The 12,580-nt window shown below is 41.0% G+C and overlaps 1 protein-coding gene across 1 annotated transcript in view; it reads right to left on the reverse strand.

Moving 5' to 3' along the window:
• The window catches only part of MUC2 (mucin 2, oligomeric mucus/gel-forming), an 89,750-nt gene extending 77,396 nt beyond the window's left edge, over positions 1-12,354 (reverse strand). Inside the window, exons 1-2 of the mRNA XM_021402134.1 lie at positions 12,063-12,354; positions 11,742-11,973 (exon numbers count right to left, since the gene is read on the reverse strand). Of these exons, the coding sequence (XP_021257809.1) occupies positions 11,742-11,784 (43 nt within the window). The 5' untranslated portion in view covers positions 11,785-11,973; positions 12,063-12,354. The remainder of the gene's footprint in view (positions 1-11,741; positions 11,974-12,062) is intronic.

Genomic DNA, 12,580 nt, shown 5'->3' on the forward strand with positions numbered 1-12,580 from the left:
AAGTTAAAAATAAAAATGTGTATTTCATACTAGGAATAAGTCCTTCATTCTGGAAAGAATATTTACCCACCAGTAATACATAGTTATATTGGGTATGAAGTGGATGAGCTATTTAAATCCGAGGAGCAACAATACGAAACTGTTCTGACAGCAATATGAAAATGTCATCTGCAGCACTAGCTGACAGAAGAATATAGTGCCTCAGAAGGCAGAACTCTGTCAGGCCTATTTTTCACCACACTGAGACACTGATCCCCTACTTGGTTAGAGAGAAAATATGTCATTTGTGATGTCTAAAGATCATTCCAGGCTAGAGGTTCTTGAGCAACCAATCGGCTCCACCTGTGTCCACATACCAGCACAAGTTTATCTGCAGCTCCTCCCCAGACTTCCCGGCTCCAGAGCTGATCTACTTAAAGGAACATTTCTCAAAACCCACGCGGCCTCCCAGCTTGCAAACCTGCAAATTCTCCTGCAAGCACTCTACCCTGGCTTCTGTCTGCAAACTGCAGGCTCACTGGACCCACTGCACAGGCAGAGGCAAGAGCTGGGGCCTTCAGCTCTGCTGCATAAGAACTAGCAGTGCCTCAGGGACCTTTATGTATAATTCATAAGCACAGTGGTTCCCTGTGATTAGCTCTGTGCAGTTCACTGATTCACTGTGACACTGTGCTCACGGCAGCAGTTGCTTCCAGCTTCTCACTGTGACTGTGTTCACTCCATAGGCAGCTTTTCAGCAACCACTTGTCCATTATGCTCTTCCACCTCTCCCCACCTGCCATCAAAGAACAGATGCTATGCGACAGGATAAACTGAATTAGCGGAGCTGCAGGTAAAACAGAATAATTTGTACGGTATTATAATCTACATATTAAATTCTACAATTCATACTGTCATTTAAGCTAACCTGCTTTACTTCACCTTCCATTTACTCAGATTGGGAATGTGATTTTTAAAGATGAACTGCTGTGGGGAAATACACTGAAAATCTGAAATTCTATCCTTATTTCTAAGGCATAAACTTAGAAAAATGTTTGTCCCAGCAGGGCATCCAGTGTCCCAGAACCAAGGTCAAACAGCTCCATAGAATCACAAAGGATAGAAAAGGCCACAGAGACAATCTAGTCCAACCATCAACCCATCATCATCATGCCCACTAATCCACGTCCCTCATCTGATGCACTCCAGCATTCACATCTAGCTGCTACCTCACCTGCAATTCACATCTCATGAAACAAGTGAGCGCATGTGATAGCTAGTGATGGATAAAAGGTTTACTGGAAGAAGACAGATACCTAAAGTATCACGGTAGACAGAAGCCCCTGCTTCAGCAGAGCATTGGTTGTGTCAGGAATATGGAGATGTAATTGATTAGTATAGAGAGGAGCTTGAACAGGATATTCTAACTGACTCTGATCAGAACACAGCTTTCCTACTGAAAAGGTAAATTCCTTCCCTACAGGTAACACTTTCAGAAACAGTTTTGTAGGAAGCTCTCCCTCCAGCAGTAATGCCAACAGCGTTGCACAGCCTATTGGCATTACAGATGAAGAGAGAGCTCAGATCTTCACAGAAACAGCGAAACTAACACCACTTTCCTCCCTTGCACTGTGGGAAAGCATAAGCAGCAGACAGCCTTTATACAGTGTTCCAAAGATGAAACTATCTGAATAAACATTAAGCTGCAGTATCCTGTCAAAATTCACTGCCAACTTACGGTGGGGCTGAAAAAATAGAGACGTTGCAAAGGAAATTGACCTTTCTCTAGTAGGAATTCGTTGACCAAGGAAAGGGGGAAAGGGCAGGAAATCTGCAAATAGCAATATCGGCCTCTCTTCATCATCATTTATTCCTTTGTAAGACCGAAGAATACAGACTCAAGCTTGTTCCCTTAGGAGGATGACAGTTGCCAGTCTCATGCCCTCTGTGACCCCTAATTAGCTCCTCTGTCAGCCAATTGTACCGATCAAATTCCAGAATCCTGGAGGAAAAAAAAAAGCAATAAAACAGCCTGTGACCTCTGAAAGTTTGCTATTTACTTTTCTGCAGTAAGCTGCTGGTTTCCCATTGGCTTTTGACTGCATATATCCAATGTACTTCAAAGTAGGCACTCAAAACAAGACACTACGAACTACTACATTGTATAGCATACACCACGATCCAGGTCACTCACAATAACCTAACCTGAGGGCACTGTAACTTATTAACCAACTTTCTCTTCTGGCATTGTTCACAGTTCTACAGTCACAGAACTGCTGGGAGTCTGTTGCAATCACCAGAAAACAGCTTGTCTCAGGAAGTTATTCCAGGGTACTAGTATTAGGAAAAGCTGCTTTACACAGACTTCCTTGAAATATGAGTAACAGGATGACTTTCAAATACAGCCTTTCCAAGTTTCCAGATTTAAGCTTTGCAGACACTTCCTCCGTGTAATGATTTGTCATCCAGATCCTCTGCCATGAAGCAACTAATTAGAGTTCATTGAGATCATGTTCATGATCTAATATGGAGTGTTTTCTAGAGAACTACAGCATTTAAGTTAATCAAGTGCATTTTTGCCCCAGATACACAAGGGAGTGATGACTGGAATGTTTTAAGTTTCTACTTCTGGAAAGGACAGCATGGCTCTGAAAGAAAAAATGGAGCCATCATACTGTCAAAGCAAATAATGCTGGTTGAGAAAATTCTCTTCAATGTTTCTGTGTTTGTTAAAGGTGAGACTGACTTTGTTCCAAAATAAGAAAGAACTGCTACTCACAGAAAGAAACTAGCATGGATTTTACTTTCTGGAATCATGACATGCCTGAAGCAGCAACACAGTGGCAATTCCAGAAGGACAGGAGCTCTACTACCATGCAGTGATGCTCCGATCAAAAAATAAGAGAAAATCAGAAGTAATACGAGCCTGCAGAACTAGCCCTGGTTGGGAGTTATCAAAGAAAACAGTGCAGCTGATCTCAAAGGAGTAGGGAAAGGCAATGGCATGAAGACAACTTTGTAGCATGCTGTTGCACGTGTTGCCCTGGCATTTTAGAGGTAGAAGTCAGAGACATTGCACTGGGACTAATTAAAACAGAACAAGTTACTGACTTATAGGTAAACTTCTCTTTCAGTATACTGGTTTCAAGTTTTCACCACTGAGGTCTGTTAGTGTTTAGTACTACTTGTTTTGCAGAAGACTGAAATGACAGGAATACACTTGTGCCCTCTTGCTGATCGTCCTCTCTAGTTTGGTGCTACATGAAGTTCACAAGGAACTAGGACTTAAAGTTTGTTTCAAGCTGTCTGCAAATGTGTGAATAACAATAATTCTGATGACAACGTAATACAGGTACAGTTTCCAGAATAACTCTTCAGAACTACTCCTGCCCTTATAGATCAAAATTTTTGAACTATAATGTGAGCAGGGGTCAGTATAGACATCTTTTCACCTCTCAGATGTCCCAGGAAGCTCCGGGATTCCATTTCTAACTAACGTCTTTAAGAAAACTGGAGTTCTTCAGATTTACTTTCAGTCACAAGTTATTCAGTGGGCAGAAAATATTCAAGCGTAAGAATTTATCTGATGACAACATACGTATCGTCTGGCAACTGCAAATGCCAAACATTCCCATCAGTTAAAAAAAAAAAAGTTAATCCGTGTCTTAGAACAGATTGCCTGGCATTGCTCAACATCATGAACAGTAATTTTGCTAGTCTACTAAGAGCTGTTTTAAGAACAGCATAAGAAGGATCCTTTCTGTCTTTTCCTACATTCTTTTTATTATTCCCAAACAGTCATTGCATAGAAAATACTACACTGATGAGGATTACTGGCCTTATTAGACCACGAACAGTTATGAACATCAGAATAGTGTTATTACTTAGAAATACTATCTACAGTTAAAATTCTGATCGGTTTTGATGAAAATAAAAATCAAAGTGCTTTCTAGTTTATAGATAATGGGTCAATTCTTACTGACAGAAATCTACATTTTGCAGGTGCTGCAAACTGCCTCTTTTTCCCCCCTCATACGCTAAGGAAGCACGCAGAACATCTTGCTTGCTTCAGACAAATACCTCCCCTTTTATTCCAAGAACAAATCACATACTGAGAAAAACATTAACACACATCTGTGACCTGTCTCTCCTAGGTGCAGCAGGACCTCTTTTTGGACAATGTTTGGGAGTTTCTTGTAAATGCTTTCACCTGCATTTCAAGCTCTGATAAATGAGGGGAATATTTGTGGATCTGCTGCATCCCTTGACAAAGGAGAGGCTGTTCCCATTTTCCACAAAAGCCTGTCACGTAGGGCATGTTTACTCAGACTCTACATACAGCAAGAGTTTATTCACAAAATTTAATCACCACAAAAACACGTACAGTTCTTTAATTTTCTTTCTTCCCCTCTCTCTGAATTGAATCATACTTTGCAGACTAGAGGGCGATAGTGGCTAAGAGAAAAAATAAAGAATCTTATCACATTGGACTCCAAGATTGCAGAATGTTTGTTAACTGCTAAAGGAATAGAAAACACAGGGAAAAGGTTAAAACCTTGTCTCAATATCAACTCCAGATAGCAACTGTTGCTTTTAAGCTCCTGATATGACAGAAAGGAATGACTCACCTGCAGACTAAGAGCATGCCAAGCCATGTTTCTAGCTGACATTCTTAATGCAGCCTACAACTTGTAACAAAAGCTTTAATTTATGAACAAGTACAAAGCCACACAAGACCTGATATTGAAAGTTTAAGAGTAGGTTTCTGGAAGCTAGCCAAATATCATGACAGACTTGCTCAAATTGTGAAAAAAAAACGTAACACAGGAACTACTTACCCCCCTACAATGGTGTGCACAACATATTACAGGTACAGTTTTTCATTACTCAGAACTCTCCAACTGTCTAGAATGTGTTTCATTGTGTCTAAATAGCATTACGCTACCATTTTCTTCAATTTTCAACCAAGCACCTTAAAAATTCACCACGACAGCATTGTTGTCCAGTATTTGAAAGGTAACAAGGAAAAGATGGTCATTTAACAATCACTGCGGTGGCTCAAAAGCAGCTTTTAGCTGAGGTCTGTAAAAATCATCTTGCTGCTCCATACAGAAACTTTTCAGGCACTGAAGAAACAGACATGAAACTTAGTTCATGAATATGGTTTGCCTAAATAACATCATTTGTCTGCAGTTTTTCTTTCTATCTCACAAAGATGGTCTACTAGCAGCTTCTCAATGTACTCTCCGACTCCATATCAAACGAATCAACACCTGTATTCTACTAGTAGTCACACACACATCTTTCCTCCAAAATAATACTTCCCTACAAACAGAAATTGTATTGGAATTTCCAGGCTACAGCTGCCTCTTTATTCGAATGACCAGTTTCCCATGACATCCCAAACAGGTTTACCAGTCATCCTACAAGAAACGTGCTACTTTAATTCACTAGCTGATATAAAGCCAACAAATTGGAATGTTGCCCTCCTTTCCTTTGGGCTGACTAACTATTCTAGAGAAAACAGAACATCAACTGCACAACTGTTAATATGTAGGACCCTCTAGTCCTTCTCAGATCCTTCCTTTCTCTCTGCAGCAGGATAATGGACGCTATCGGCTTGTTCACATGCCCTTGGTCAGTGTTCCATAGATGTTTAGTCTCAACTGATACTTCCTAGGTCACCCCTGCCAGCACGGCACCTACGTGGAAGAGCAGTGGTGCGCAGCTGTCAGAGAGTGAAGCAAGCCTTGGTAGTTTACCCACAACATCCCAAATGCTAGCAGCAAACCTCTCTAAACAAAAGCCAGGTTGACAGATCCTGTCTCCTCTGACTCCTGCAATGAGGAGTTTCTAACTATGCCCACTCAACACCTCCTTCTAGCAATCTAGGAGCCTTCCACTTGGTGTGAGGAGTCACCAGCTTCCAGCCTTAGCTACAATGGGAGTTTCCACCTTCCAAATGCATAGACGTAGGCTGTCCTATTCCTTAACTGCAGCTCTTGAAACTTCTGGGTCTCAGAGAAGACCCAGTTGATCTCTTTCTCATCCTTTCTGATTCTGCAGTCTGCTGAACTCCTCCCATAGCTCTTTCATTTGGAGGTACAGCTCTGCAACAACTAGAGTGCTCCTGCAGGAAGGAAGACCAAATGTATCTGACCCAGACAATCCCTACAGCATGAGACTTACATGCAGCATGAGCTGCATCCTTCTCATGAACCTCTGTCTGGGTCCAACTTTCACAGAAATTTAGTATTTGCTTTTCTCAAAAATAATTAGGGCAAAATGAAAAAAAAAAATCTTTTTTTCCAGCTGTTTCCTTTTGTGACCTGATTAATTTTGGATAAATCCAAATTAAATAAGGTAAATTCACCGAAGACAATGATTTGGTGATGAGATTTCTACAGATAACCTCCTCATTCATGTACAAGTGAGAATTCAAAATAATCCAAGCACCTATTATTAGGCACACCTGCTCTTCAACAGCCAGTGATGTACACAGCAGCCTATTGCTTACTATTCATCAGAAACATACCAGTCATGTTCTGCAGTTCTTGCATCACCAGCTGCAATGTATTCACATGCATAAATATACATTCACAACTAGATAAATGTTGCTGTGCTAAGCCTGTGTAAATCCAGGGAGCAGCTCCCACAAAGCAGTAGAGCTTGTCTAATATACGTCGTTTTCAAAGACAGAAGTGAGAACCACTTCTTATTCCCCTCAACAATTAATTTGCACATAGAAGGAAGAAAAATAATTTTGGCTTTCCAACTCAGAAATTTCCCAAATCGGTTTTCACAATTGCATATAAAATACGGGCAGTGCTGTAACTGTGCTGTCAAATGTGACAGCCATTCTGTACTCAGCAGTATTTCAAACACCATCCAAATGCAACCATACAAATGTCACTTCTGCTACAGGACTTTATAAATGAAGCAATATTAATCAATTAATGGACAGTAGAGTGTATGCAGAAGCAGCCAAGTCTCCCTGAGGATTTCAATAGGGAGTTCTGGGTGGGCAATCAAGTTTAAACTGCAGACCTGCCAAGGCACACGGACTTTCTGTACGATAAACGGATTTCCGGTCCCACAGCGAGGGAATGTGAAAAACTTTTACTCATAGCCAGACTAGTGAAAATTCTGCTACTATACTGGCTGCAAGAAACCATTTATCAAATCATTTGGACTTCTGATCACAGGGAAAAAAATGATTAGGAGGAGGTCATCTATATAGTTCCATTCCAAATTTCTGAAGATAGCATTTTCCCATGAATTGCTGCGGCACAGAATGATACTCCTCTCCTAGGCTTCTCAGTAAGTAGAAGTTCTATCCAAGCCTTTCATGCAGAAGTAAAAAAGCCCCCCAACCAAATGAGCTAACATATATCTGAAGTGTCACGAAGTATCATTTTAATTACCTATTTATCTTGTATTCAACAGACCAGAACTGTAAAAATATCTCCTTCCTGCTCTCTTTTTTGCAAGCATTTGCTGTGCTTAATGATACATTTTTTTTTCCAAATTAACTCCTTATTTGACAGGCCAGACAACCTATTCCTGCAATTTTAGGGCTTTCTTTTTACAAAGAGGAAGCACGAGTACTGTATCACATATTCTTCAGAGGGAGCAGTACCCATCAAATTCGATTCTTTCCATCCTAACCTTCACATTTATACAAGCTCACAAATTGTGCGGTACTCTAACGATTGCAACTTTTGTTATAAACAGATCCCAAAGAAACGTGATAGCAGGTTACCATTTGTAAGTATTATTATTCAGTATAGCTGCCAATCCTCCTTTAGCTCCAAAGGGACAGATCTTAAAATGGTCAGCATTTCCTCAAAGTTATTACCACACATGAAGATGCAGGAACTATTTTCTATCAGCATAAAGTTTCTCTCAGAAGAAATGGCTGCAGGTCTATGGTGCCCACACAGCAGAGACAACACAAAAACTACACGGACTGCAGAACATCTCAGAAGCAGGGCACTGGAAGAAGAAAGCTTTTTGACCAGTCTGCTTTCTATGTTGATAAAGCAGCCACTCATTCAGGGCAAGAGATTTTCAAGGTGAATAAAAGATTAAGACCATATCTAGTTTTCTATTCTACAGATTTGTGCAAGAAAGTAGTCAGTTTATGTTGATGAATGGCTGTTATGAGTACTTTCAGAAACAAAGGGTCCTGCCTCGAAGTCATCAGTAGAACAAATGCAGATGCAGATGCAGTTCCAGTGCTTGCTTTTTCCTCTTCTTCTATCCTCATCTTTGGGGTGGCATGAAAAATCTAGTACTTTTCAAGTAAGTTTTTTCATGACTGGCAGAACAGTGTTAATCAAAGGCTGCTTAGGAAGTACCAAGGAGCAGGTGGGTGGCAGTGGATGCTAATAACAAAATACAAGGGAATATATAGAGATTGAATAACAACCTACCCAAAAGCAGAAGTCATCTTGTTGTGCAACTCCAAAGCAAATAATGCAAATTACTATTAAGTCATAGCACTTCAGCCCTTGCAGGAAAAACACTTGCACTGAAATGGAAATAGTCTCTGAATTCCACAATTTTAGAGCTTGGAATCCAGAGCAAGCTCTGTAGAAGATCCCTAGGCCTGGACCTCCCACAGAATGCTGCCTGCCATTTCCGACTGCCTTGAAAGTTTGTCTGCCTTGACCTAGAGACATCAACATTTTTCTAAACAGCAGCCTCCCAGTGACCGCAGTACTTTCTTCTGTCTGACATCTGCACTAAGCATGTGGGTAGAAGGAGGTTGCAGTGCATCTAGTATTTTTATATGGTCCAGAATAAGGGAAACCTTGGCACACAAAAGGGATGAGGAGAGGAGAAAGCTGAGGGAGCATTGCTGCGATGGGCCAGAAGTCATGGCCTCAGACAGCAGGAAGGGAAGATCACAAACAAATAAATAAATTAAAATAAAACAAAAATATAAAGCAATTAGTTTCAAAAATTTGAACAACCAATGGTTACTAGCCAAGAGTACTGATTCTCTTTAAGGAACTACTTCTGTTATATTTACTGAAGAGTACAATCGATTGGAGATATGCAAACAAATCAAAATAACATTAAATAATTAAATCTAGCCAGAATACCTGACATATAGGGAGAATGTTTGGTGCCTTGTCCGAGGAAAGTTTCCAGGGAATGCTGTTTAACATCTTCATTTATAATCTGGGCAATGGGACAGGGTGTACCCTCAGCAAGTTTGCAGAGGGCACAAAACTGGGAAGACAGGCTGATACACCAGAGGATCCTGCTGCCATCCAGAGGGATATTGACAGGCTGGAGAAATGAGCTGGGGGAAATCTAATGAAGTTCAACAAGTGAAGTCCTTCATCTGGGGAGGAACAACCCTTGGTGGTACACCAAGACCCTTGGTGGTCCTTGGTGGCCACCCAGCTGTAAAGCAGTCAGGAAAAAACCAAACTGGGGATCCTGGTGGAGACCAAAGTCAAACATGACCCAGCTATGTGCTCTTGCTATGACGGCTAACGTCCAATGAAGAATCACAGAGATAACTAAGGAACTGGAGCATCTCACCACAAGGAATGGCTGAGAGAGCTGAGACTATTCAGCCTAGACAAGAGAAGAATCAGGGTGGATCTTATCAATGTATAGATTCCTGAAGGGAGAGCACAAAGGGGATGGAGCCAGGCTCTGCTCAGCGCTTCCCAGTAATAGGTCAAGAGGCAATGAGCACAAACTGAAAAACAGGAAGTTCTGTGCGAACCTCTGAAAGCACTTATCTACTGTGCAGGCGACCAAACATTGGTACAGGTTGCCCAGAGGCTGTCAAGTCTCTCACAGATATTTAGAAGCCACCTGAACGTGGTGTACTTGAGTGTCTGTGCTTGAGAAGGGGTCAGGCCAGATGGACCCGGAGGTTCCTTCCCATCTCAGTCATTTTGTGATTCTTAGACATTTTTATTTACCCACTAATTTTACTTCTAGCATTAGTAATAAGAAGGAAATAAAAGTGAAAATTATGAAAACAAGACTCAATAAGAGACATGCAGAATTGAAATTCAAAATTAACAGCAATACTAGAAGATTAAGATTATTCAATAACACATAGAACTTCATGAGAAAAATATCAAAAGTTCATTGACACCTCAAAAATAAAGTGATTTTTTTAATGGCCCCTGGATATAAACTTACTGTTGTGCTGTAAGAAAAAACAATGTTTCCATTCTCACAAATCTCATAAGAGTTACTTCCAACCACAGAGTCTCTTTAATGGGTAAATCAAATATTTAGTTGCCTAGATAACATCTGATAACGACTAATTTTAAATGGAATAACATTCTACACACACACACCCCACCCCCAGCATCCTTTATTTTTAAATATAAGTGGGAAACTTTTTCAGATCCAGCGACCATACATTAACCAGTAATACCTATTGAATATTAAAAAAAAACAAACCTTATTTTAATCATTCTTATCTCAGACATCACCTTTACTCTGAAAGCGCTCCTATAAGCAGTTCAAACAACTGCTCCAAAGAAGTATTGCCAAAAGATGCCAAGCAGATGCTCTCTCCACAACCGCTCTGCTTCAGTGGCTTCAATTTACTCCTTCTAATAAAATCTACAGAAGTCTAAAGAAATTTTCTGGACACATAATAGGTACAAGATGAGATACACTTGGTTGTTAGACCAGTAGCATAAGAAAACTGAACGGAACTTGAAGAGACATCACAATCTGGCATGATTAATGTCATCACTGAACGCAAATACTAAATGGTGACTCACTGAGTGCTATCAATGTGTAAACATACTATGTATTGATTGCGGAACTGAAGTCCTGGAAACTTACCTAAGAGTAAACATTTACAATCATATTGGATTCCTTGATATAAAGGTGACACTAGAGATTACTAATGTAATTAGAATCTTGAATTCCACCGATAGCAAAGAACATGTTTACCCTGCAGACTGGTCTACAAAACAAAAAGTATTTAAAAAATATATACATTACTTCATTTTCTAATCTTTGCCTAGAGCTCAAGAGAACATAGCACCTTAACATGCTTAAGCTACATACGATGCTTCTTCGACACCTACAATGCAACTCAATTTTAAAGAAGAGCATATATAATTTTGAATAAAGTACAGCAAAGAATTTAAGGAAAATGATAACCAGTGGTTAAGCAAGCCAAAAAAAAAATTTAAAAAAATAGCCATCACCTAACAGAATTCAGCTTGATAGACTGTATCTATATAAATGACTTTTTTGTTTTATTATTTTTTTAATTACGGTGACATACTGCAATAAATTTTTTCAAAATTGCAAGCTACCAATAAAGAAGCTTTAGGCTCAAAACAAATTGAGCAAACAAGACTAGATGAGGTTTTTGTTCACAACAAGAATGTAGTGTCCTTCAGCCTATAGACAGCTGCAATACAACAAAACCTTTGCTAGATGACAGAACTTGTTGGTAAACCCAGTGTTTACTGAGTTAGTTTGGTGGGGTTTTTTCTGAGATACCTCAACATTCTCATAATTCACGACCAATTTTAAAACCACTGTAGTAAAATTTGTTCATAAATTCAGTCAGGTTGTCATCACATTTGTAGCGCAGAACAAACAGAACAGCAACGGGCGGTGGCAATGCATACAACAGAGAAAATAAGCACAGGCCTGAAACATTCAGCTCACTCAGGCCAGCATCACAGACAGACATTTTTACCAGAACAAACTGGTAACAAGCAAACCAGAAGACAGTACTGCCCAATGCTTACCTGCCATTTTTACTTCGCTGCATGTGGTAACAAGGCAGGACATGCGCAGGCCCACTGCAGAATACTGAATCACTTACAGCACGGGACGGGTTCAGGGAGCTCAGGCTGACCACAGGCATAACAAACAAAATGATGATCACTGACTGCACTGGAGGCATCTGGAGAACATGGCAGCAAGCTGCAGCTGAAGGGAGGGTTCAGAGCACAGCTGCCTCCACCATCCACGATCGCTCTGGTGTTTCCAGAAAAAAAAAACAAGTCACACAAAATGCCTAGCAAGCCACATCAGTCCATCAAACCAAACCAATTTCTTCAACGTACAGAGGGGAAAACCACGAATCTCACACCCTTTTCTGCAATTTAGCCTGTATTTTATAGCGCCGGGGCGGCAGAAAGGGAGAGAAGGGCCTTCCCGCCTCGTGGCTGCAGCCGCAGGTACGCCCCTCAGGAGGGGTCGGGCTTTCCCCGAGAGCGCGCGATGTGCAGGGCCTGAGCAGGCCCGCTGTGCCCTCAGAACGCCCGGTCAGCTGAACTTCTATCGGGAAGCCCCCTAGTGCACGACTTAGAGTTGTTCTTGGGAAGAATGGGAAGCAGAAACAACATCTTGAGTCTCCGAGGTAAGAGCTGTGGCAGCACAGAGAGGACTACCTAGAGCATGGCAGGGGCTAGGGTCAGGTTTTTTTTTCAGAATAACTCAGTTTTAGTGAGGCGGGGGCTGTAAGGCAGGCCCAAAGTATGCCTCTGCCCCCCACACTGCTTTGCTGACAGCTCAGCCAAGGCTGGTGTTGGCTACATCCCTGAGCCCTGAGGTGGAAACGCTCCTCTTATCAAACACGCTA

The sequence above is a fragment of the Numida meleagris genome, chromosome 6 (assembly GCF_002078875.1).
Source record: "Numida meleagris isolate 19003 breed g44 Domestic line chromosome 6, NumMel1.0, whole genome shotgun sequence".
In the NCBI taxonomy this organism is placed as follows: domain Eukaryota; kingdom Metazoa; phylum Chordata; class Aves; order Galliformes; family Numididae; genus Numida; species Numida meleagris.